The sequence below is a fragment of the Thamnophis sirtalis genome, unplaced genomic scaffold (genome assembly GCF_051295495.1).
Source record: "Thamnophis sirtalis isolate CommonGarterSnake01/CBP01778 unplaced genomic scaffold, rThaSir2_p1.2 scaffold_6, whole genome shotgun sequence".
NCBI lineage: Eukaryota > Metazoa > Chordata > Lepidosauria > Squamata > Natricidae > Thamnophis > Thamnophis sirtalis.
In genome coordinates this window covers 39,919,531-39,946,676 of record NW_028261386.1, presented here as the reverse complement: position 1 = coordinate 39,946,676, position 27,146 = coordinate 39,919,531, and the positions used below count along the sequence as shown (strand labels likewise).

Here is a 27,146-nt window from a genome sequence, read left to right as displayed (position 1 = left end):
AGTTATGTTTATTATTTAAAAAATAAAAACGCATTGCAAACCTGATGTTTTTACTTGAACATAAAGCCAGGAAAGTTCCTATTTAGAACCCACCAAAAGTCAGACAATCCAAGCATTGCCGTAGAGATATTTCATGCAAATTAGCTGGTCTCCCCAGTAAATTCCAGTAAAAGTATGCTGTACAATCAGCCTAGAGAATCTTGGAGGAACTTATTGGGAGATGAAGAATATGTGGAATAGAATTTGAAACAGCTTTAGTTTCTTTAATTGCATGATACATAAGATTAGCCCTCATAGTTACTTACATTTTGAAATGAGCCCTTCTCAGTGAATTTCACTGACACCTTGAGGAGAAAGGGATGAGCATGCTTGTTTCACCATCCTCATGCTGTCCTCCATATGCAGATAGTGAATTCCTAGAATGTTGAACCTTCTGCTAACTATAGAAGGTCTCTGGAAGACAACACTCTGGGGATCCTCAATGGCATGGAGATCTATTGATAGAGGAAAGTCTCCTCTATCATTTATGGAAGCGATAAGAAGGCTTGAAGGGTGGCTCAGTGGCTAAGACTCTGAGTTTGTCACTCAGAAAGGTTGGTAGTTCAGTGTTTTGAATCCCTAGCACTGCGTAATGGAGTGAGCTCCCATTACTTGTCCCAACTTCTGCCAACCTAGCAGTTTGAAAGGATGTAAAAATGCAAGTAGAAAAATAGGGACCACCTTTGGTGGGAAGGCAACAGCGTTCTGTGTACCTTTGGCATTTAGACATGCTGGCCACATGACCACCGAGACGTCTTTGGACAGCGCTGGCTCTTTGGCTTTGAAACAGAAATGAGCACCAGCCCTTAGAGTCAGGAACAACTAGCACATATGTGTGAGGGGAACCTTTACCTAAGAAGGCTTATCCATAAAGTCATTTTAAAACATATAGATTGTTATCGGATTTTTTACTCTGAAAAGAAATAATGTGATGGCTTTTCCCACCCACCATACAAACAGCATCTTACAACAACAGATCTCCATTGGGGTGAGTTTCAGGCTTAGATTAATGTTTGAAACTTGGGTTGTTCATCTTGTTCTTTAGCAGTATGAATTAGCCGAAGAGCAGGAAAAACAGAGGAAATGGAGGGGCGTCTATGTACTTGACTGGCGAATATTAACAAGGGATTAGCTTTGGAACGCTTTGTTTCCTTACATTGTACTGTTAGATGAGGGCTTTGTTCTTCAGACACTTTAAATTGGAATCCTGTTAAAGATTTTTAAAAGTATTTTGTATAGCTTTGGCAGAATGATTTTGGGGTTCTACACAATTTTATTTATTTTATTGCACTATTATATTGCAGTTTATTTACAATTTCCAAACAAAAAATATCCAGAGTCCAAAACTGAAGATATTTTGAAACTTGGGGAGGGTGGCAGGAACAACAGTGGGAAATCTGAGGTTTACTTTCTCTGAACTGATCTTCAGTGCTGGGACAATGGAGATTCTATTAATTTCTGAGGTTTTATGAAAGACACCACTCTTAATTTTTAGAATGTTTACACACCTTATGACTCTGGAATCCAAAACCCCTTTTACTTTTTTTAAGGCTTAATATTATTTCTCTTGAAAATAAGACAAAATGAGAAATAAAGGAGCCTTAGTTTCACAATGGAAAATATGCTTTGCATTCCAAAAAACGTAGATTCGGTTGTCTTCTTTTCTGATTAAAGGAAATCTGTATTACAGGTTTTATGAGAGGTCTTGGCAAGCGAGATGCATAAGCTACCCTATCACCTTTCTTGCAGCATTCAGAGACCACTAAGATTGTACCACTGAAATTTGCTGGCAAACAACCAAACATTAGTGTAATTTCCCATCAAGTACAGAGAGGAAGTTTTTTTTAAAAAAAAAATAAAATAAAATTTAAGAGTATTAAAGCCTGGATTGGTTTAACTTATTTAGAGAGTAGGAGGGAAACAAAAAAACCTTTCAGAAGTGAGAAGAAAGACTGAGAATTTTATCCAGCAATGTTATTGCACCGATAACTTTAGCTTCTCTCTTCTTTAAAAAAATGTTCAGTGATGGTAAACCTATGGCACGCATGCCACAGGTTGCATGCAGAGCCTCTCTGCGGGCACACGAGCTATCACCCCAGCTCAGCTCCACCACGTATGTGTGCGCTCCTTGCCTTATGGGTGCAAGTACACACACTGTCTCACACCACAAGTGCTTTCAGCATGCAACGACAAAAAGGTTAGCCAACACTGCTCTAAGGATTCTGCTCTTCAATCCTGCTTCTCTACTGTTGATGTTATTAACATAGCAGCTTTTTCATTTCAATCCTGTTTAGGTCGAACACATTTTGTGTTGATTAAAATGTATTTGTGGCCATTGGCCTGTTCTTTTTTCCCTTTACAACACATGTTAATGTTTTTTTGGGGTTCTACTGTGGTTTCTGGTTTGAGTCTTCATACTCGTCTTCTTGAACCATCAATTTTATCTATATCATTTGTTACACCCAGATATACTGTGTTTCTGCCCCAGTTTTAGATGGCATAGTGTGCTCTTTTGTGAGTAGCTCAGCTTGGATTTCACAATCTCAATTAAAAGAAAATACCAGAGGTTGCTTGTTTTATTTGGATGGGCCTGTTCAACCTTTGTCTATTCCTTTGCTATAGATCTGTCAATTGTTTGCATTCTCAGTGATCAAACAATATGCTCTCTATGTTTCCATTAATAAAGAGTAGTAAAATGGTGACATTCAGCTTTGAAAAAAATATTTAGTGAATCTGCCAATTCTTGTCTTCAAAAATTGTACAGCATTTGGATCATAGTCTACACTATTATACTAACCAAACACACTCTTTTTTTCTGACTCATTGATATATTAAAATTTTACTGCCCTGTATGTAAATATGAATGCAATAAAAAGCACAGTAAAACATAACATTGATTTAAGTACATGTTAATCTGATTTAAGCATTGCTGTGGTTTATTACTATATAATGTTTTGAAATAAAGACTGCTGCAGTTATCATAGAATAATAACAGACAGCTCAAAACTTTACTGAATTAGGAAAGGCATCAGAAAGACTAATGCAAATAGAATATTTTGCAGGATGTTTCTGCTTTTCCCAGAGTTTGTCTTGCTGTATCTTCCCACCTTATACAATTTTTCCACTATGTAACTGAAGTTGGTTATTTGTTTTCCCTGCAGTTCATGACAAAAAACCCAAACAAACGCCTGGGCTGTGTAGCATCTCAGAACGGTGAAGATGCCATTAAACAGCATCCATTCTTCAAAGAAATTGACTGGGTTCTTCTAGAACAAAGGAAAATTAAGCCACCCTTCAAACCTCGGATTGTAAGTATTGATCTGAGTTGTGCAAGAGAACTTGAGTAACATAAAAACTGGTTGATCACCTTTATGATAGTAAGGTTGCAAAAGTGCAATAGAACTGATTACGTGGTCAATTTTTTTGCTAGACCAAAGAAAGTGAATTAATTGTTTTCCTTAGAATTGTGTGTCATACTTGTTAATGAAACACTGAATGTGGAACGATCAAGTGCTTATGCTATCTGGTTTTTGAAAGTAAATCACAGATAATATTGCCAATATCATTTGATAACCTTTATATCTAAAACCATTAATTTTGTGTTATGGAATGATAAGTCAACATGTTTTCTTGCGCCACTTTATTGTTACTGAAAACACAGCTAAGATAATCATGCTTCACATATTAATCTAAATATGTGAAAGTATCCTCAGTATCCAAAACTCATGTTGGATATGTATCCCTTCATGTAAAATATCAATACCTGCATCAATTGGGAATCATATTTACGACTGTCATACATTGTCATACATTGCTAGATGCTAAACTCTTGTTTCAAATTGACTGAGATTGTTAAGTAACATTGCTAGTAACTCTGAATTCTTACTGTTGTATGTTGTTCTTTTTTTGTTGTTGTATATTGGGTTTTTAATTTTTGTAAGCCATCCAGAGTCATTGTTAGTGACTGGGCAGACATATACATTTTCTAAATAAATAAATTCTAATTCTATGAAAACTCAAGACATTCAGTTTGGTGTAGTAATTAAGGCACTGGCCTGGAAACCAGGAGGCTGCAAGTTCCAGTCCTACCTTAGGCATGAAAGCAGACTGGGTGACTTTAGGCCGGTCACTCTCTCTTTCAGCCTAACTCACTGCATATAATTTTTTTGTTTTGGGAAAAACAGGAGGTGGAGGAAGTATTAGTATGTTCAACACCTTGAGTTATTTACAAAGCAATAAATGTGGGTTAATTTTTTTTTAATCACCTTACTGTTTTTTTCCTTAGTCCTGATTCACTGGAGACTTGGCAGGTGCTGTAATGAAATCCAGTTTATGGTCTCTTTTCTTATTCAAGATCCTAATATTGTTAATATATAGTACTGACAAAATATATTTTAGTTATTCAAAAGAATATATTTTCCAGTGTTCATCAACAAATGTCCAATATCATTTTCCTAACAATCTATGCACATCTGAAAGAGTTCTCATTGACAGATAAACAGTCATGAAATCTTGAATGATGAGAGATTATAACCTTCATATTCAAGTGGGGGCTCATTTCTGTTCCCTTGTCACAATTTGAATTATTCTCACTCAGTTCTAGCTGTCTATTGTCTGTTATTTGTATGTGTTTTGAACATTGGGGATAGGGAGTTATTGGGTTTTGTATTGGAGTTTTATTGTAAGCCATCCAGAATCACCAAGAGTGAATTGAGTGGTCATAAAATTTCTTAATAAATAAATAAATAAATAAATAAAGTGAAGCTATTTAATTTTAAGCCAATCTATTAATACCATTTAAATGTGGGAGTACTTAAAGCTTTCTTTTTCCTCCAGACTGAGAAAAATTGAACATAGAGTTTTAAAAAAACTTGCATTTCCTCGTATTGTTACCCTCTTTTCCTCTGAGGATGAAATATGCTACTTGCTGGCTTTTATGTGTGCATTATTTTATTATTTCTACTTCACATTTTCTCATTCTTGGCCAAATTAATAATAGTCAAGTAGAGCACTGATTTCAGACTTGCAAGAAAAGAGGGAAGAAGTGGATAAACACAGAAGCAAGTGTTGTGCTTCTGTTTATACTTTTGTTGCTTCTCCAGCTAATAACTGAAATAAAGTGTACATTTTTTGTAGGCAATTAAATGCTTCCATTATGTTTTTACTCTCAGCATATACCATAAGTGTCTAGTTAGCTGGAGCTTCCACTAAACATCTCCATGACTTAGGGATACTTCTCTAGGCTGAAGTCTAGATACTTGGGATGTCAAGGAGAATAATGAAGGGAAAGGGAGGTAATTCATAGGCCAATGATATGTGCTCAGTGTTAAGGCTGAAATACAGGAGAGTGAATACAGATGGATCTGCATTCATTACTGGGGTATTGGACTGAAAAATGAATTTTTAAAAACCCATACTAGATTTCTTTGTAAAAAATAGTAATCAGCTTTTATGAAATCAAAGACTTTGCTGGAGGCTGTTCAGGGATCTATTGCTCTAATTATTGCCTTTTAATCTGCTACTGCTGTTTGAGATATTAATTGGGTTATGTTAGATTAACATGTTTACTTATGGCATAAAATCACAGAAGAATATTGCCCAGAGCACAAAGAAGTTACCTTTCTTCTACCAAATCCGACATTCCAAATTATCTCCTGATACACCTGGTGGGGACCCAGAAGAAGGGCCTTCTCTATGGTGGCTTCCTCTCTCTGGAACATCATTCCCTCAGAGATTAGAATGCCCCCTACTCTAACATTCTTCCGGAAGGCACTGAAGACCTGGTTCTGCCAGTGGGCCTGGGAAATCCGGAGCGGGATGGAGCCCATTAAATGGCTCATTATATTTGCTGTGGCCAGGGCAGAGGGTGGAGAGTGATTTTATTATATTATGTTAATTTAATTTATTATTTTTATTATTTTCATTGTTTTAAATGAGGTTTTATATTCTGTAAGCCGCCTTGAGTCACCATGTGTGAATAGGCAGCGATATAAATTCAATAATAAATAAATAAATAAATAAATAAATAAATAAATAAATAAATAAATAAATAAATAAATCTCCTGCCTGGAAATATAGCCAGAGCATTATTTTTTATACTGTAAATAAGAACAATTCTACGTAATTTGATTAAGGATATCCAGTTCGCTTTAATTTTGTGTACATCACTTGTAAATATGATTATTCCTAACCCCTTTCCATTATTGCTTTTTCATCAAACCTCATCAAACCCCAACATTTTATGTATCTCTTTGGATAACTTGGTTGATCCCCCCCCCCCCAAAAAAAAAGTGGTTCCTGCAATTGCCAGGAAAATGCTAGGAAGAATATACAAGTTAGACCTCAACTCATGACCTCAATTGAGTTGAGAATTTCCATTGTAAGTCATTGCAAATTGAATCAGACATGAATTTAGGATGGTTTTTATTATGGTCATTAAGTGTTCATGGCCATTCGTAGATGTTAAGCAAATCACATGGTTGTTAAACAAATCCAGATTTGCCAATGTGGGTTTTTTTTGCCATTGCAACAGTCAAAAGTGCATGTTGTAAATCACATTCTCCAAGGCCATCATAACTTTCAATAAATGAATAGTCATAAGTTAAGGACTACCTCTGTGTGTGTGTGTGTGTGTGTGTGTGTTCATTCATTCATATTCATTCAGTGACAGTTTGAAGTTACAGCAGCATTGAATGAAGGGACCTACAACTGGTCCTTGAAGTTACAATCATGAGTAAACTCTTCAGAGAACAGGGAGACAAGCTCTTAAGATCGTTTGCTTAAATGCAACAAAGAAGGACAAGAGGGCTGTTTGAGTTCGTCAGAAAACTCAAGAAAAGAATTCCACTGAACTCTTTGTCATATAGATCATTTGAAATTTGAAATAAGACCTGAGGAGAACACTTCTTAATCAGACTTACTGTAAGCCAATGAATATTCAGAGCAACCCTATCTGTGCCATTTGAAAGGGAAAAGCAAGTGTTACTAGAATTTACTCCCAAATAATCCTGCATAGAATTGCTGCCACAAAACCATGGCTTGATTTGAGCACAATCCTATAAATTTCTGATCAGAAGGAAGCCCTTTTGAGCAAAATGTTGTAACCCACTAACATAGTGAAATGTTTATAGGGGACGGCACCTTCAGTTTTGCAGATGCAGAAGTTCAATGTAAAGCTTCCCAAATTACCTCAGATGCTGCCAGAAGAGAACACAACTTGTAGCCTTCCACTCCACCTGTAGTTTTGGACTACAACTCTCAGAGTTTCAAGCTGGTATCTCTTATCCCCAGTATGGAAATCCTTGTAGGGTTTAAGTGCTGGGTATGTCTGCAGTTGTTCTTCCTAAATTGCTTCTTCACCCTACTCCACTACAATTGCCATCACTTTCCTCATGCTAGCTTGAAATGGTGGACATGTAATCCATTTTATCAGGAAAATTACAAGAAGGAAGATTAACCTGCATTGTGTGCATGGATTATTATTTGCTCATTCTGCAAGTGATCTTGTATAAAAATATATGTCCTTCTTGCTATATCAGAATAAAAGTTTCCCTTCTTTTTTCTTACTTATTTCAAAAGAGAAAGATTTTAAAGACATTTTTTCATAGTATCCTCTAAGACTTCCCCTCTTTTTTTCAGATTATTGAGGAAAGATGGTCAGGGATTTTTTTTCCCCCTTCCAAATAAGAGACTTTGTATTTCTACAAAGTGTTGAATGTGCTTGGTGTTCCCAATGTGCTTCTGTAAATAACTCACTTGACTGGTTTTCCTGTTTGACCAAGTATTTGTGGTCTACTGGTTGAATTCACATCACAAATAATCCAGTTCAGGATTTGTACTAATGTGTGCCTTGACGCAATTATTTTTACGTGATTCGTAAGAATCTTGAAGGTTGTGATAATGAAATACCTGGGGGAAAAAGGCTGTGCTAAATGCTTGACAGCCTCTTTCCTTTGCAAGTCCTAGTGAGGCAACAAATTGTAAGAATATCAATTTCCTTGGTAAACCAATGCTTAATTTCTGCTTGAGACTCATGCAGCCTATTCAAGACGCTCAAGCTTTAATAGAGCAGCTTATCAACTTTACAAAATAAATCATATCTAAGATAATATAATATAATATAATATTGATACTTTGGGGGTTATTAAATGTACTTCTCAAATATTTTATTTTAGCATTGAAAGGTTGGAAAAGTTGTGCTTTTCCATATGCAGTCACTTTGCTGGGGAACAAAACCCTCCTCTTTTGAAGCATTTGCACAACCCTAGTCTGTAATAATTGAAATCTATACTAATATATATATATATATATATATATATATATATATATATATATATATATATATATATATATATATATATGTGTGTGTGTGTGTGTGTGTGTGTGTGTGTGTGTGTGTGTGTGTGTGTGTGTGTGTGTGTTTTATTTGTGCTGATAAATAAATAAAGGGCTGTTTGAGTTTGTCAGAAAATTCAAGAAAAGAATTCCACTGAACTCTTTGTCATCAGCACAAATAAAAAAACACAAATATAACAAAGGCAACAGTAAAAATATTGGGTTTCTGTCGTGATGGACTCTTGTGACGAGCCGATTGACAGATGATGGAAGCAGTTAGCTTCTTCCCATAATTGGGGCTTACCAGGGGTTGTAAAAATCTAAGATATATATATATATATATGTGTGTGTGTGTGTGTGTGTGTGTGTGTGTGTGTGTGTTTTTCATTCAAGTTTGGCTGCAAACATTATTGTAATCAGAGGTGGGTTGCTTCCGGTTCGGCCAGATCGGGCAAACTGGTAGTGGTGGTGGCAGGAGGCTCCGCCCACCTGCCCGGATGTCAAGCACGCACACGCGTGTGCGAGCGAACCGATAGTAAAAAAAAAATTGGAAACCCACCACTGGTTTAAATCCATATTCCAATAACATCAGTGATGTGTTAGATTTTCCCTATAGCATTTATTTCCATTTAGATTAAATTTAAAGAGCTGTGGTGGTACAGCGGTTAGAATGCAGTACTGCAGGCTACTTCTGCTGACTGCCAGCTGCCTGCAATTTGACAGTTCTAATCTCACGAGGCTGAAAGTTGATTCTGCCTGGGGTCTTTCTGATGTCAGTAAAATGAGGTCCCAGATTGTTGGGGGCAGTGCACTGACTCTAAACAGCTTAGAAAGGGCTATAAAGTGCTATGAAGTGGTATGTAAGTCTTAAGTGCTCTTGCCATTTATATGTATTTATTCCTTTAAAAGAAAAATGGAAGAGCCAGCCCATGTTCATGATAAATGCTATCAGCCCGCAAACAAATGCTTTCTTCTGGTGAAGGAAAATAAACCACCTTTTTATATGTCGAGGAATATGCAAAATCTCAGGTCAAATAATTGTGAGCATGCTCAGACTCTACCAAGCACTCCCTGACTGTTGAGGGTAGAAGTCCTGGATGGAAGAGAAATGGATGATCAGAAACCAGGTTGGGAGTTTGCCACAGTGAAACATTTTGCTTTTGCAACCTAATTGGATAAATGCATCAGGAATTGGAAGTCCTTTAGCTTGAGATATGTCAGATGCAGAAATATCAGTGTTTGTTTGCTTTCACAATGCTGTGGCAAATGCCAAGTTGCACACTGATGATGGCAGTGGCTGGAATTCTTAAAGAGGGACTTTCTTTCTGGAGGCAACATTTTAAAATCAAATGTGCCTATGGAAATTTGAAGAATTTGTTTTCATTTTTTTAGAGCTTTTACAACTAGTGTGCCAAAATATGTGTGCATTTTAAATAGAGGGGTTTTTTTCAGTTCAGTTACTTTGAAGTCATAACATTGTATATACAACGTCTTATTGATCCCTGTTGTAAGCATGAGATTATGACTTTTCAATTTATTTGAAGCAAGAAAAAAAACATTCTTGAAGACTGTCACTTTTAATAATGCATTAGTAATAGTCATGGGAACCCCAAGATTACTGGCCAAATAAATTTATTTTTGTGTGAATATTCTCTCTTTTCAAGTTTGCTTCAGTGTGAATGTCCCTCTTTAAGGTAAGGCCTACAGTGTGGGGAAAATATCCAGGTAGGTCTCTTTTTAGGGCTAACATACAAACCTGAGGTGTTCTTTCAGTCTCATGATATATTTCCATTAAGTCATTTGATGCATGGCAATTGGCATTTAGATGAAGGTGAGATGCAAAGTGGGGAGCTGTCTTGCATGCCTTCGCATGAAATGTAGTTTGCTCAATCAGTTGGGGATGGGAGGTAGAGTTGATCCATGCTTCATCGTAAAACACTATTTCATTGATTCCCCACTTTCCCCTCTTTCTCTATGCACTGAAATTTCTTCTCATGATTAGACCAAAAATTACAATTGTGCTTGAATTGAAAGAAGTACTAGAATTTTTAACATATAGTTTGTATCTTTTAATGTTTTAGTAGCTAATAAAAACAATAAGTTTCAAACTGTGTGGCAGGTCAAGATTCTGGAAAATAAATCATAGATAGATAGATAGATAGATAGATAGATAGATAGATAGATAGATAGATAGATAGATAGATAGATAGATAGATAGATATAGATGATAGATAGATAGATAGACAGACAGACAGACAGACAGACAGACAGACAGACAGACAGATGTAAGTTCTTCTGCAGTTAATTCTGCTGCATTGATTGCTGTTAGTTTGCTAAGTCCATCCAAGACAGAGAAGCCACAAAATGTGCCTATCCTAAGAAGAAGCCTTCCTTCCATGTTTCTTACATTGATGGGCATGGCTGGTGTGACCAGATGAGGAACTCAAGCCAAAACCTAGAGCATAGAAAGATTGATTCTCTTCTGAAAATATTTTTTGTTGAACATGTTTGAAACATAATTATGATTAATATTCTTAGATATAAGAATACATCACTGTATCTACCTTTAATAATATTTCCATTAACTATACATTTAGTATGTCTTAAGTTATATTACAGTGATACATATAGTAGTACTTTGCACTTCAAATCTTCCCTTAAACTTCTCACAGAAACATCTCATACCCCTAAAAGAGACATCTCATCTCAGAAACATCTCATACCCCTAAAAATTCCCTGCCAATTTATGATCCATAAATAGAGCAAAAATGCCTTATGTGGATAAATAGTTCCTGTCTTACATTTGAATAAACATAATTGCTCTGTTCACTCCTTTCATTGTCATTATAGGCCCAAGAAAAGGAATAAACCCATTGTTCCCTCAGTCTCCAACATGAGTTCTATGTTGGCCTCAAAAACATATCCAATAGGCAGCCTTCTCCATTCCCTATGTGCTTAGCAACCCCTGAGCTGACAGAGATTTAAATCACACCCAGAGACCATATGAATGAGTATGTGTTCCACACTGCAGGTTGCTGCCTAAATGAAGAGAAAAAAGAGCAATAAACTCTTTCCAGGCAACTTTAATTACAAATGACATTTCAAATTGTCTGCCAATTTTTTTGGAATAGTTATTCAGTGGACAATATTTCCAGATTTTTCTTAGGAACAGACCCCTCCTTAAGCAATGATTGTGACATCCCTCCAGAAAAAAACCAAGAGGAAATGTTTCTTTATATTATTTTCACTAACATTTGTTTAGGGACGCAATGGCTCAGTGACTAAGACACTGGACTTTTCAATCAGAAAGGTCAGCAGTTCAGTGGTTTGAATCCCTAGCGCTGCGTAACGGGAGTGAGCACAAATCCCAGCTTCTGCCAACCTAGCAGTTTGAAAGCACATAAAAATGCAAGTGGAAAAATATGGACCACTTTGGTGGGAAGGTGTTCCATGGGCATTCAGCATTTAGTCATGCTGGCCACATGACCATGGAGAGATCTTCTGACAGCGCTGGCTCTTCGGCTTTGAAACGGAGATGAGCACCACTCCCTAAAGTCGGGAACGATTAGCTCATATGTGCAAGATAACTGTTACCTTTACCTTTAAGATTTGTTTGATGTGTAGAAAACATAAGAAACCAAACAGCTATAGAGACATTATTTATGATTTGATAGTGGGGAAACAGAATAATACTTGTTCTTTTTAATTTCATGAAGGCAGGGAAGGAGGATCACTAGAAGCTGTTAGAATGAAACCTACTTAAAAGATTTTTTTTACAAAAATACCTATCTTTCAACTGGCTAGGTTTTAGAGTTCAGGTTTCTTCCATTTTAACTTACGTCTTTACGTAAGTGCCTAGCAATATTTGCTGGAAAGATTATGGAACCAGGATTCTGTTCTTTGGCATGGTGCCATGCCTTTGGTTTGTATTTCTATAGTATTTATTTACAGTATTTACTTTTTATTTATTTATTTTACTACTACTAATATTTGTCCAGAAATCACTTTGTGGGAATCAGAAATTCCCTGAGAGGGGGAAAAAAGGTTTACGTGAATGGAAATACAGAGACAGTATTTAATAATTGTGTTATAAAAATAATTACATTAAATGCAAGAAAAAAGGGAAGATGTATTAGTACTATAGGTGAGGAAACCTACTCCTAAACAACTTTCTCAGAAGCCTTTCCACTGAATTTCATGAGTAGTTATTTCCACGTCAAAAGGAGCCAGTAACTTTTACTGGTCTCAGCTATCATTATTCCAAAACCTCATAAATTCAGGCACTGGAAAATTAAGTAATCTAACTGGTTTGGGCAGTTTAAAAAAACTGCCTTTGAGGTGATTGTTATTTAATACAGGGTCTTTTCAGAGTGTTATGTTGTTCATGTCTCAAGCATAAGTACATTAATATCTTGTATAAAAGTGAAGCCATCCAGAGCTTCTAACTCCCTTGCTTGCAATGCTTACAGTACTAAGTTTGATTGTCCCTTTGATCATAAGTTTTTGGTGATAGTGAGATCTAAATTTATATATCATTTTGATCATATAGATCCAAAGCCTGTCATGTATGTATGTATGTATGTATGTATGTATGTATGTATGTATGTATTATGAATATAATATATATGACAACCCATCTCACTCCAGTGATTGTGGGCAGTGTGCAAAGAATAAAACTAACAGTTACAAACAGCTCATGATACTTGAGACAAACCATGCATCCCAATTAAAAAAAACCCCACTTCAATACAGAGCTCATTCAACTTCCTGGTCCAGATGCCTGAGGAAGGCCAAAAGAGTCTGGACCATCCAGTTCTCTGAGAGGATGCTGTTCATGGGCAGGCACTGCCACCAAGAAAACTCAATTCCAGCCTCAAACAAAATGACAGGGAGCTGAATTTCGCTAAATCTAGCCAGGCCCAGTGCCATCTAGATCTGTATAGATGACAACAGCACATTAAATTGCACTCAGGAACTTACTGGAAGCCAGAGCATCTCGCAAAGCACCAACATCATATGAGTGTAGCAAGAAACTCCAAAAACTGCCTACACCACTGCATGGACCAGTTGCAGTTTCCATGTACTCATTATGTGGACCACATTACAGTCCTCCAAGTGGGAGGTGACCAAGTTATGAGTGACTGAGTTATACAAGGCATGGAAGCTGCATTATATTATATTTGACCAAGGGTGTAGGCAGCGGGAGGGGTGAGAGATGCAAAATATCCCAAAGTTGATTTATTTTGATGTCTCCAGGGTTTGCTAGAACATTTTTCATCACCTTATTTATGGATTGCTATTGTTTCTTGTTGTTTCTCATGACTTGTTTGTCATTCATATTTTTTGTGTGTCATTCCTTTCATGATTGCAGTTCTACAGTAAACTACTGTACAGTAAGAGATGTTCCCCAGTATTATAGATCTTCAACTGTATGTGTGAAATAGCCTCTTTTGGTGACACTTCTGGGTCCAGCAGTGTTGTTTTTTCTTTTCAGATTCCAGATTTTGTACTATTGTTCAGTTACTTTAATTATGCATTGTTTCTGCACTTTTCACTACTCCATGCAAAATTAAAAGAGGGTAAAATCAAAGAACAGGAAAAGACTGAGATACTGACAGCCCAAATATATGTGAATGAAAATGAGGCTGTCTTATCCAATACTCTTATTCTGATGCACTGGCATTTATCTGTAATATCTTACTTATCTCAGTCTCGCATAAAAGTGTGACATACATGACTGGGACATCATTCACAGAACCAGAACAAGATCTGCTGCTGTTGATTATCCTAGTCCATGTGCCATAAATTCAAATCAGATACTTCCTCCTCATAGAATCCAGTAGGGATGGCAGAGCAGAGGGGAATTGTAATAACTGAGAATAAAGAAATGTATCCTCCAGTCCACTCCCTTTCACATATTAAGAATGGAAAGGTGATGAGTATTATCTGCTTAAATTCTGCTTGATCAAGAGAAGAACCACAGCACACTTGTCAATTACAAACTCAAAATATTCTAAATCTGAATTCAGTTTTATTTTTTTCCTCATCTCAGAGAAAATCATTCTCCTCTCCTCCTCCTACAAAACATTCATATTCTCATAAGGGGGAGGCAGCAAGAGATATTCGGATTAATTTATCAGAAGTGAGCATTACTTCTTCAGAGATCAGCTTGAGAGATTGGCTTCCATCATCTCCTATTAACGCTGCCTTATGCCTTATGCTTTCCCTGGAGAAGAAAAAAACCAACAATGAATCCCAAATGGTAGAATCATTCACAATTCTGTATTTATGTATATGTTAGATATATATCATACATTTCCTCAATGCAGCTTACATGAAGAACTAATTTCTTCAAAGCTAATATGGGTCTAGGAAATGTAACATTTGGGTTACACATATTTTACAATAATCAGGGACATGCCCAGCTAGGTGGCAGCATCTAGTCAATCTTGGTTATTGTTGAAATATTAAGAAGGGGCAATGTGGTTAGTATCCACAGGAGAGACTACTAGAAGATTCCTTGGCTGTAGGTTAGGGAAGTTTAAAAAAAAATCCATGCTATCCAAGAAGAGCAATCATCTCAATTTTGTTGCAGGGAAGACTTATAACAATATGTCCTTGAAGTTACGAAGAGTTGAGTTCAGCTCAAAAAAGAAAACAGTGGATCCTTGTTTTAATTTTGATTTTGATTCTCTACCTGAATCAAGCAAATGAACTTCAGAAGCATGAGTGCTATTATACTACCTATGTTGCCTTGAACTCCTTGGAGAAAAAAAATGGACATTGCTATTCTAAATATACTTCTGTAAAATACAATATTATAAATGGCAAGGAAAGCAAGTTAGCTCCAGAATTAATTTCTTGCACATTTCATATAGAGAAAGAATTATTAGCCCATTTGCTTTTAACTGCCCCATTTTTTTCCCTTAGAATATCACTTTATGAAGGATGGTTATGTATGCCAATTCAGCAGAAATACTTACAATACAATACAATAGCAGAGTTGGAAGGGACCTTGGAAGTTTTCTAGTCCAACCCCCTGCCTAGGCAGGAAACCTTATACCATTTCAGACAAATGGCTATCCAACATCTTCTTAAAGACTTGCAGTGTTGGAACATTCACAATTTCTGGAGGCAAGCTGTTCAATGGATTAATTGTTCTGTCAGGAAATTTCTCCTCAGTTCTAAGATGCTTCTCTCCTTGATTAGTTTCCACCCATTGCTTCTTGTTCTACCCTCAGGTGCCTTAGAGAATAGTTTGACTCCCTCTTCTTTGTGGCAACCCCTGAGATATTGGAACACTGCTATCAAGTCTCCCCTAGTGCTTCTCTTCATTAAACTAGACATACCCAGTTCCTGCAACCATTCTTCATATGTTTTAGTCTCCAGTCCCCTAATCATCTTTGTTGCTCTTCTCTGCACTCTTTCTAGAATCTCCACATCTTTTCTACATTGTGGTGACCAAAACTGAATGCAGTATTCCAAGTGTGGCCTTACCAAGGCATTATAAAGTGGTATTAACACTTCATGTGATCTTGATTCTATCCCTCTGTTTATGTAGCCTAGAACTGTGTTGGCTTTTTTGGCAGCTGCTGCACACTGCTGGCTCATATTTAAATGGTTGTCCACTAGGACTCCAAGATCCCTTTCACAGTTACTACTATTGAAGAAGGTACCACCTATATTATACCTGTATATTTCGTTTTTCTTGCCTAAATGTAGAACCTTACTCTTTTCACCATCAAATTTCATTTTATTAGATAGCCCAATGTTCAAGTTTGTCAAGATCCTTCTGTATCTTAAGCGTATCTTCTGGAGTGTTGGCTATTCCTGCCAGCTTGGTATCATCTGCAAATTTGTTGAGTTCTCCATTTATTCCCTCATCCAAATCATTGATGAAGATGTTGACGAGTACTGGGCCTAAAACAGAGCCTTGGGATACTCCACTGCATACTTCCCTCCATGTAGCTGCAGTTCCATTGAGGACTTCTTAACCTTTCCCATTTATCCACTCTACATTGTCTCCATGTTTAGTTTCTCACTTCATAGTATTTGAGTTATTTCCTTCCTTTTGCCAAAGAAAGAACAAAATCGGTTCTGTATATGCTTGTATATTATTATGTATCTAAGCCTTGTAGTTCATAATAGTGCTATTTTGTCTGATCTTGCAAAATTATGTATCTAAGCCTTGTAGTTCATAATAGTGCTATTTTGTCTGATCTTGCAAAATTTTATGAATAATGTCACTGACAGTGTTTTAAAATAACCATTCACCATTAGTGAATAAATGGGTCAGTTTCAGCAAAATGTTTTTTTTTAACTTTATGTTACTTAATTTACTGGAAATATTCTAAATCCAATTAAGTGAGATTTTCGTGTTGGTTACTTGTACAGCTCTTTTTTATACAACATTTTTATTTTTCTTCTCTTTTCTCTTAACTCTTGGCTTTAGATTTCCCCATAACTTCCTGTCTCACCTTGAATGTATCATTAATCTCATCTTGATTTCTTGCTTCCTATAAATCTTTAGTTCTCAAGTCCAGGATCACTTACTTTGTTTAACACATGGTTAAAAAAAAAAAGTCTCACGACTGAGGTACTAGGCTGTTTCAGAAAGAGGATATCATTACTGCAGCTTTTTGGTAGACACAGCTCAAAGCAAATCCAGATATCCAATGGATTCAAGGGCTATTCTATTGAAACCAAAAGCTAGGTGGGACCTTCTGTCTGTGTTCTGAACTCAGAAGTGGGAGACAGAGGCTGGGGGCACTTTAATAAGAAAGAAGTAGAACATTTTCAAGGGAGGATTAATCTAAAACAAGAAGGTGCAAACTTGAGTAAAACATGTGTTGAGGTATAGATTGAAATTATTTATTTATTTATTTATTTATTTTATTCTATTTTATCAAGCACGTATAAGGATAAATAAATAAATAATAAAGTATAAATAAATAAATATTATAAATATAGAAAATGCATATGAATAAGTGGGGACAGTAGGACAGGGACGGTAGGCTTATGCACGCCTGAGTTTTTAGCTTTTTTGCTTTATGCATTAACAGATTAACAGATCAGTTGCACTATAGCTATAAAAAATACAATAGATGTAAAACATTTGAAACACAATAGGAAAAAAAGACTTTGCTGTAGTTGATTGGTTGTTCCGAAGGACAATTAACTACAAATATGGGATAGAGCAAGGAATATGAAAAGACAAGATTGTATTGAATGCATCACAAATTCCTCTTGTAATTGTGAACTTGAACAGCATGGTCTTATTTAGCCTTCTGGCACTACAGTTTTCCTCAAAGTTATGAAAATGGTGCATTCAGCTGGTTTTTAAAAAGACTAGAAGAACACAGGGGAAAATAGAAATTTGCAGTAGGGTAATAAAATCCTCTAATTCAGTGCTGAAAGCAGAAGAACACTGATTTTTTTTCCAGATTTCTTTTCAGAGGCAATGATCCTCCTTTGACAGGTCCTTCAACAGCAATAGGAAGTTGCCAACCTAAGGAATATGTCTATATTTGAGGACTTACCGACTTTGCAGTATTGCTGCCAAGAGATTTGGCTTGTTCAGCTGCTTTTAATCGTAGTTTGGCTGGCAGAAAGCATCCCAACCGAGATGTATGATCATATCAGCAAGACAACCATCCAATGAAAAGTGCAGAAAACCAGTTTAAAAACTGACAGTCTGCTTTATATATTGTTCTAAAGTAGTCTATCGTGTGATAGTTTTTATTGTTTTCAACAATAAAAAAGAGATATACATTGTATACATAAATACTGTAATGGTACCTTCCCTATTTTTAGCCTACCCATAGTTGTCAGATAAGAAAATGTATTTTAAAACATTTGGAAAGCATCATTTTGAAGAAGGCTATCATGTACAAAGATTTCTGAGGCAATGCATGTTTTGTATATGCTTCCCAAGTCCATGCAAATTCATTCATTTCTCTACAAATTGTGGGATATACAATGCTAATAGTTGCAAGAAAGTTTCTGTGAGAAGAATTTGCTTGGAAACATTACACACTCCAATTTTAGTAATTACATTTCTGTGCTTAATTCTCTATTGAATTATAATGAAAACACTCTGATTTCTTCTTGCTTGGGAGACTTTAATCAAATGATGTCTTTTTTATTTCAGTAATTGTAGAAAACCATTTGAGATTAGTGGTATACAAAAGGTGAACATTATATAGAAGTAGTCCTTGAGTTGGAACTATTCTTTTAGTAACCATTCAAAGTTACAACAACACTGAAAAAAAGTGACTTACGACAGGTTGTTGCACTTACAATCATTGCAGCATCCCCATGATCAAAATTCAGATGCTTGGAAATTTGCATGTATTTATGATGTTGCAATGTTCCAGGGTCATGTTATCATCTTTTGTGATCACCTGACAAGCTGTGGCAAGCTCATAAAATGGAGCAAAACTCACTTAAATAACTGCCTTGCATAGCAACAGTTGGGCTCAGTTGTGGTCATAAGTCAAGGACTATAATGATCCAGCCATAACTTCTTAGGCCCTTTCAAAAATTCATACCTGCTTCGGAAAACAATCCATGGCTTGCCTTCATAAACAAAGAGAAGGAGGTGCATTTGCCTAAATATGAGTAAAACATTTATCTGTTATCAAGACCAGGTAAATTAATGATTGAGCTGTGGTTTCATAGCTAGCTTTTTAAGGTATAGCAAAGGGACTGGAGTGAGAAAGAGATATTTGGAAAACTGGATATATATTCCTTTTCCTTTTATGTTACAACTAGGCTTTTGCATATGCTTCCATACTGCTTCATAATGCTTTATTGCATTCTCTAAGTGGTTTACAAATGTCAGCATATTGTTCCCAAGTAAAATTGCTCATTTTACTGACCTCAGAAGGATGGAAGGCTGAGTCAACCTTGAGCCAAGGTTCAAACTCCCAAGCTTCTGGCTGTGGGCAGAGTTAGCTTGCAATGCTGCCTTCTAATCACTGAGCCATCATGGCTCTTGTATGTAAATATTTTGAATCTCTGCCAAGTTAAAATAAACATTGTGAAGAGCACATTGGGAGCTTGTGTCATTCTCTGAAAACATATTTTGGAAACCAGTGAACTAAAGATGTTTCAAGAGGTAAGTTTCTTCCGTGGAAGAACAAATCTGGAACAGGAAGCACTTCATTGATGGTTAGTTTATTAGTGAATTTAGAGTACCTGTATTGTAGTAAGTATGCTAAATAGGTACAATCACTGATTGTATGCCAATTTTACTGATATGTTCATAATAGCTGCCATCATGATCAGAATTGGCACTCGGCATATCAGGACTGTAGATGGTGGATCTTCCACAGCTCAGTTGTAAAAGTTCTGTATGTGAAAAACAATCACTGCTAGATCCTAAAGATGCAAAAGCTGCGAATTTGTGAGATTTTGCTTACTTTATGTCATATTCATCATCAGTAAAAGGGATCGTATGCTTCCCTATATTTGTAATCAAACCATTATGCTATTTCCGGACAAATTATGTTTGAATCCATCATTCATTTATCCAAATTATTGCGGTGTGGTATGATTTAAGTTATAAATACCAACATTTTGCTTCCATCTTCTCAATTAAAGGCTAATGGCTAATTATCCAGTATCATTCTTTGCTTCTGCATCCTGATTTGGCCACCTTCTTTTCTCATCTTCTCCTGTATGGTGTGTATGTGAGAGAGGGAGAGGGAGGGGGAAGGGAGAAACCTGTGTGTATGAAATGGAACCACTTTCCTTTAGAACAGGGGTGGAAAACCATGGCCCTTTTAGGACTTGCTCAGGAATTCAGGGTGTTGAACAGGGGTGGTTTCTGCCAGTTCTAACCTCTTCTATAGAATAGGTTTCACAAATCTACAGTGCCATTTAGAACCGGTTCCAGCTCCCTCCCCCCCCCCGCCCATCTACACATCATCAAGATGAAGAGCAAGAGGAAGAATTCTGGGAGTTGAAGTCCAGAAGTCTTAAAGCTGTCAAGTTTGAACACCCCTGGGGATTTTTTTTCTAAAGGATTAGGATTGCAAGGGTCTTATAACTTGAGAGTTTTAAGATTTGTGTGCTCCAAATGCCAGAGTTTCTGAGCCAACATTTTGGCTGCTAAGCAAGAGCATTGTTAAGTGAGTTTCACCACATTTTACAAGTTGGCCACGGTCCCCCAGTCACATGGCTGGCAAGACACTCCCACCCAGTCACATGGCCGGCAAGCCACTCCTACCTGGTCACATGGCCGGCAAGCCACTCCCACAAAGCAGGCCACACCCACAGAAGAGGTTCTAAAAAATGTTGAAACCCACCACTGGTGTTGAAGTTCCCAAATTCTAAAAGGGCCATGGTTCCCAACCCCTGCTTTAGAAGACAAATTGCTGCTTTTTTTTTTAAAAGATGGTTATTGGTCCAAGAACACCACTCATTCTTCATCTTTTGCTTTTGTTTCTCAGAAAACCAAAAGGGATGTAAATAACTTTGATCAAGACTTTACACGAGAAGACCCAATATTAACACAAGTGGATGAGACAATTATAAAGCAAATCAACCAAGAAGAATTTAAAGGCTTCTCATATTTTGGAGAAGAGCTGCTGCCATAAGATATTTCCCCCACCCCTAAATTGGAACCACCAGATCGCAGATGCTGCAAGTTGTGTTCTGAAAAATCCTCCAGCTACATCATCAAGAACTGCTTCTCTGATCATGAGCCTAAACCCATTACTTTCTACTGTCTATTTATTGTTATATTTCTTTGATCTGGAGGCACTCATATTAGCTGTTTTACAGAGCAATGCAAAATATTTTGTATTAGAAATTGTAAAGGTAACACATTGCTGTTGTTGTTTTTTGCTGCTGTGTCTCTTGTTCTCTCTTTCTACTCAGACTTTCTTTTAATTTCAGGAAGGCTTTGCCTTTTTTAAAATCATCAGGCACTGTCAAAAGTAATTTCTTCAGCCATTTTTAATATTTAAAAATCACTAGGAATTTTAGCTTCATCTTTTAAGGCTTGAAATTATGGTCTAGAGTATGTGGGGGGGAGGAATATAACTTTTTTCCAAGTTACCATAAATAGGTATCTCATCACATTGTGCTAGATGGATAAGTATATTTGTTATATGATTATGGACAGAGAGAAATACTTCATTATGACTTATTTTCAACTCAGATATGAATCTATAAATCAGCCATAAGATTTACTGAGCTTGGAATCAGCTCATTGCATTCTGCAATGATTGCTAGGGGCCTTATGAAGCATGAGAGATAAATGTAAAACCCTTTTGCCATTGATTTCAATAAATTGTCAACAGGAATAGTTGAGTTTACATCCTTAACATTCAAATGGATAGGTTTGCAGTGAACTTCAATTCCTCAACAGGCAACTCTTTCCATAGAATGCAACCTTAGGAAACTGAAGTTTTGCATAGTGTCAGGCAAGAGAAATATGCTCTACTCTGTCAAATGTGATCTTCTCAAAGTTATGTTGTGTGTCTTAGAATGGTGTTTTTCGACCTCAGCATCTTTAAAATGTGTGGACTTCAACTCCCAGAATTTCCTATGTTGGAATGCTGGGAGTTGAAATCTACACATCTTAATGTTGCTGCTATCGAAAAACTATGTCTTAGAAGATAAACACTGGTTTTAAATCTTACCTGGGGAGACAAAACCTTTGGGAACCATTTGGAGAGGAGAAAGCAGCTGCTATGAGTAAGTGTTAGACACCTCTCCACTCCACCTCTCCAGTCTTAGGACTGCACATTTTAAAAATTTCAGGCTCAAGGTTACTTTAAAAGCACACCAAAATAGATTGGGGGTTGGGGGCCTTTAACTTTGTCTCCTGCTACTATTCTAATTTGGATTGTAGTTTCTACTGTAGTTGCCAGCAACTGTATTTAGTCTGATGGAGAACAAACTCCCATATTCTTGTCCTTAGATTTAGATTCACTGAAATAATTCAGATTTCATCTTGCTTCGGCTAATTTAAATTCAGTTCCTTTATTAGGCCTGCTTTAATTAAGTCTGGCTCCAACACTCGGTTAAATGTTTTTACACATTTGGGCTAATCATGCAAGTAATTTATAGAACCATTTCTTTCCAATTCATGTGCATAGAATGGAGATGCCAGGTTTCCAATATTCAAAATAAATTTAATGAAGCATTTACCTTTGAAAGGCAAGCATTTTAAATATATGAGAGCTGAGATCTTATCTTGCTCAATATGGCTACTAATTGATGCTCCAGTTATAATACCAGGTATGCCTTCATTAATTGCTGTCCCAAGGCATTCTTGCCACACTGCTTGCTCTTTACCTGGTGGCAAAAGAGATGCTAGAAACCCACTTAGTTCTAGTACACATAAATAGTTTAATAAACTGTGTAGAGGCTGAAATCCACAAAAGCAGCTGAAAATAGTTTTCATCCATTTAACCTCGGAGGGTTAAATGAAGAGGTAACTGAAACCTGTTGATACACTACAATTTTTCAGAACTCAGATTTTTTTAAAAAATACACTGCCTTGGTTGATTTAAAAACCCTCATTGTGATTAGAAGCAACAGAGGGCAGCATGTTGATAATTCTCAGAATTCAAAGATGTGAACAAACCTACATAATCCGCCCTAATCTTTTTCACAATCAGATCAAAAGAAAAGGCAGCTTTCCACATGCAATCAGAAGTTGCCATGATATATGGACTTCTTTCAGGGTAAAGATGCATCAGACACAGAGAAAACAAGAAAGTTACAAAGAAAATGCTAGTGATGGACACACTGATGCCAACTCTTTCTCTAACTGCTTCTTGGTGTTGCACTGTCCTAGTCAGAACCAGGTCTTAGTGGGACAAGGGCTGCTTTAAGCTTGTGAATTGATAGCTGCCCAGGAATAAGACAGTCAATTGCTGGGGATCATTTCCTCTTAATTCTGATGGGAGAATGTCATCAGGATGAAAAAGCCATTGTATGCTATGCAGGACTTCCATATTATGGTTCTGAGGCTGAACTGTGGCACTTTTAACCCACAACTAAACCTCAAACACAATGGAACTTATTATTAAGCAAACACTCATTGAAAACATAGTTAGAAACTCAGATGATCTTCTTGAAATCTGTTTCTTTAAACTTTTTTTCTAGAAATGCAATTAACTGACAGGAAGGAATCCTACCCTTCCCTTTTCTAAGGGTCTCATCCATACTTATAGTAGAGCAGCTTGCTAAAACATTACCAAGCCATGCTGTGATACAGCAGTGAACGGGAAAAAATGATTTTACACTTCCTCCCCCACCCACCCAACATATATATTTTAAGGAGCATTTTGTTGCAAGGCTGGGTCTTGAAAAAGCAAATACTCTGACTGAAAGCATTGTGATTAAAATAATAAATGCTATGGAAAACATTTCAGGAAAAAGCTATATTTTTAAAGAATACATGACTTTTTAAAAGTTTTTATTTAGAAATTATAACTAATTTTTTTAATTAAAAAATCACACAAATGCTACAAAGACAGGTGTTTAAAGGGCTAAGAATGGACAAATTCTCCAAAAGCCTATACTAGCTTTAATAAAGCAGCATAGGTTTTCTACAGTTCTTACAGCTGCTTTGCCATATTCATGATAATCCTTCCATACTAAAACTGTTTAAAAGCATGTGCCTAAATTGTTTATGTCATTGGTGCATTGACAGGTGTGAAGGGGACTTAAGGGGGATGGGGAGCCTCTTTTTTATGTATTGAACCTAAATGATGACCTGCTTTGCTTATTTAATTTTAACTTCAATAGCAGTGTGTTACTTTTGCAGGCTTTTACCCACAAAAATGGGATGACCCATCCTTCATTGTATATAGTCTTTGTCCTCCCTTTCTCTTTGCTGAATGCTCACCTCCAGTTACCTCCGTCGTATTCCGGGGACCTCTGTGTAAAGGGGTCCTGGGCAACAGCAGAGGGCTGGAGATGGAGATCCTGGAACGCCATACTACTGTACTGTGGGTCAGCCCAGTAGTACTACTGTTTGGTTGTGAAAAGCTTTGAAAGAACTGATGTGATAACTGTGGTCAATAGGAAAACCACAAAGCAAAGCAAAGCAAAGCAAAGCCATTCAATGAAATGAAAAAGGAGGGAGAGACTAAGATCCAGATTCAAAAACTGACATTGTTGAAGGTTGTAAATGGATTCCTTGTGTAACCATGACAAACTGGTAACTCATGTGGAAAATACATTAAGAAAGAAATGTGAAGTTACCGCTTGTAGATATGCTGATAGTGTTATTTACTCATATTTCTGGGAATACTGCATTTTTGTATATGTGAGCGTGGACATGCGTGCTTGTATATGTATCATTCACATTCATATATATATATATATATATATATATATATATATATATATATATATATATATATATATATATATATATATATATATATATATATATATATATATATATATATATATATATATATATACTGAATGAACAGTTAAGGGAATCCTTTTTATTTGTTGCACTTGGATTTTTCATAAACACACACACAAACATACACGCACACTTACATACAGGGTGTACCAAAAGTGAAGCCCCATAGACACTTTATTATAAAATTTACATGTTTGAATTGGTTGTGATTTTCTTCTAAACACTTCCTTAGTCATTTAACACTTGTCATTTGACCATTCCTAATTATGGTATATGACCTTTTTCTCTGGAAAAAATATTAATAAAGCGTATTGTCTATGCATAAAGTATATTTGCTATGGAGGCTGACTTTTGGATATGGGGAGACAGAGTCATAAAGCGTTTTCCCAACTTTTCCTTTCTTTTCTCTCCCTCTCTCCCTCCCCCCTCCCCCCCTCTCTCTGTACAAGTGAGATTTGTATATAGATGTTTATTGCAAGGCCTGTGGGACTCAATGAATATAGAGGTATCAACTGCTGCATGTTCAGGCATATTATTAAAATTATCCTATGAAAGAATAATTATGATTATGTCCATGTGCAATACTCTGTTTGTGTATTGGTTCCAGTTACTGTCAAAGATGAATTCCCCTCTCTTTTTTTCGTTATAGGACAGATGTAAATCTATATTAAGCTGTACTGATTCTCCTGTAAAGTTCTCTTAAACTGTATATGGAATGGTAGAGAGAGCAGGGAGAGGGGGAGAAGGGACCACTATTGACCAAAGCACATCTTTCAGACCCATGCCCCATCTCATGTGATCTCTGTGAGAAGAAAATTGTGGCAGAAAGAGAATGTAGAACCTCCTTGCTATCAAAAGTGACCTTCCATGCTAGTAGATAGGAACAGCATCTGAACTGGGTATCCCTGGCCAGCTACAGGAGCCTGCTGTGGAGGCTCCTCTTAAAAATACTTTGTCAGCAATTTGAGCAAAGATAGTCTGTCCTATAAAATGTCATGCGGTAAATCACAAAGAGCTAGACTGAACTACTTCATATGTGGATAAAATTGGTCAAATTGTTGCAGACTGGTGCCTTTAGATGAGTCCCGGGTTACCCACCAACCAAAGCAGGATTGCCTCAGGGCATACAATTCATAACATAAAAACACTATGCCCCAATTTCCAGAAAAGGCATCTGTCGTGGACTTTTTCCATGTGGCCTGTAACTTTCCATAATGTCGCACAAAGCCACATGGAACGATTTCCAGGCCTCAAAGCAGCTTGAAAAGATGGTGCAAGTCATCTTTTTAAAGAGACGGGTTACATCAGTTTTATGTACGGCTGTTCAGAGCCACTTTTGGTGACAAAGACATTTAATTCCCTTATGTTGTGTTTTTTTTTAAACTCAGGTGTAATTATTATTATTATATATAAATATATATATATACATATATGTATGTATTCATATGAGGATTTCAGAATATTAAATATGCTACACAAAGTCATGTGTTGTCTGGCTTACCAAAGTAATAAAGTATCAAACATTGTTAAATAATTTATTTTATTTTTAATAAAAACTAAGGGGCTGCGGGCAGGGGGAAGAAATCCCATCTCCTCACCCTCTGGCTTCTAGAGCGAAAGCACAGAAATATCACAAAGGATGTATCATCTCATTGTATTTTCATTTTAGAGGGAAAGAGTGTAAACATGCCCTTTAGTTTTGGAGTTTCATACCTGTTCTGTATATTTTTCTTATGAAATTAAGTTTGAACATCCAGTGCAAGAATGAACAAAGCCAAGCAGTGTTTTCCATAGGTGAATGAAAACTTTGGAAATTCAAAAGGCCTCCCAAAACTGTTTGTAGGTTGGCTAAGCTGCAGAATGATTGTCCAGCGCAGTCTTGTTTGCATGGCATGCAAGGTCTTTATACAAAATGGAGATTAGTGGTTCTTTATAAGAGAATAAAATGTGCATTCCACAAAGCTTCTGTAAGCAAAATTGTGGAGTATATGACTCCCCTTTCCTGGAATGCACAATTTCTGACAAACATTTATGCCAGGGGTAGTCAACCTTTTTATACCTACCGCCCAATTTTGTATCTCTGTTAGTAGTAAAATTTTCTGACCGCCCACCGGTTCCAAAGTAATGATGATTTTATGAAAACCTAATGAAATTTTTAAATAATGCTATGACTTTTTTTAAAAAGTCAATTAAATTTTTTAAAAAAGGAAAGTGCTTCAGTATCGGACAAAATCGCTATCACCCACCATGAAAGCTGGAACGCCCACTAGTGGGCGGTAGGGACCAGGTTGACTACCACTGATTTATGTAGTTCCTATATGTCTCTCTTTAGGATGCTGATTAGGAAAAAAAATAATGTTTTTGCATGCAA

General features: G+C 36.5%; 1 protein-coding gene across 2 annotated transcripts in view; it reads left to right on the top strand.

The window, feature by feature from the left end:
- The window catches only part of PRKCE (protein kinase C epsilon), a 318,791-nt gene extending 297,591 nt beyond the window's left edge, over nucleotides 1–21,200 (top strand). For both annotated transcript variants that reach the window (XM_087717691.1, XM_087717692.1), the window contains 2 exons: nucleotides 3,201–3,347; nucleotides 20,829–21,200. In XM_087717691.1, the coding sequence (XP_087573817.1) occupies nucleotides 3,201–3,347; nucleotides 20,829–20,975 (294 nt within the window). In that variant the 3' untranslated portion in view covers nucleotides 20,976–21,200. The remainder of the gene's footprint in view (nucleotides 1–3,200; nucleotides 3,348–20,828) is intronic.
- Nucleotides 21,201–27,146: the final 5,946 nt, after the last annotated feature.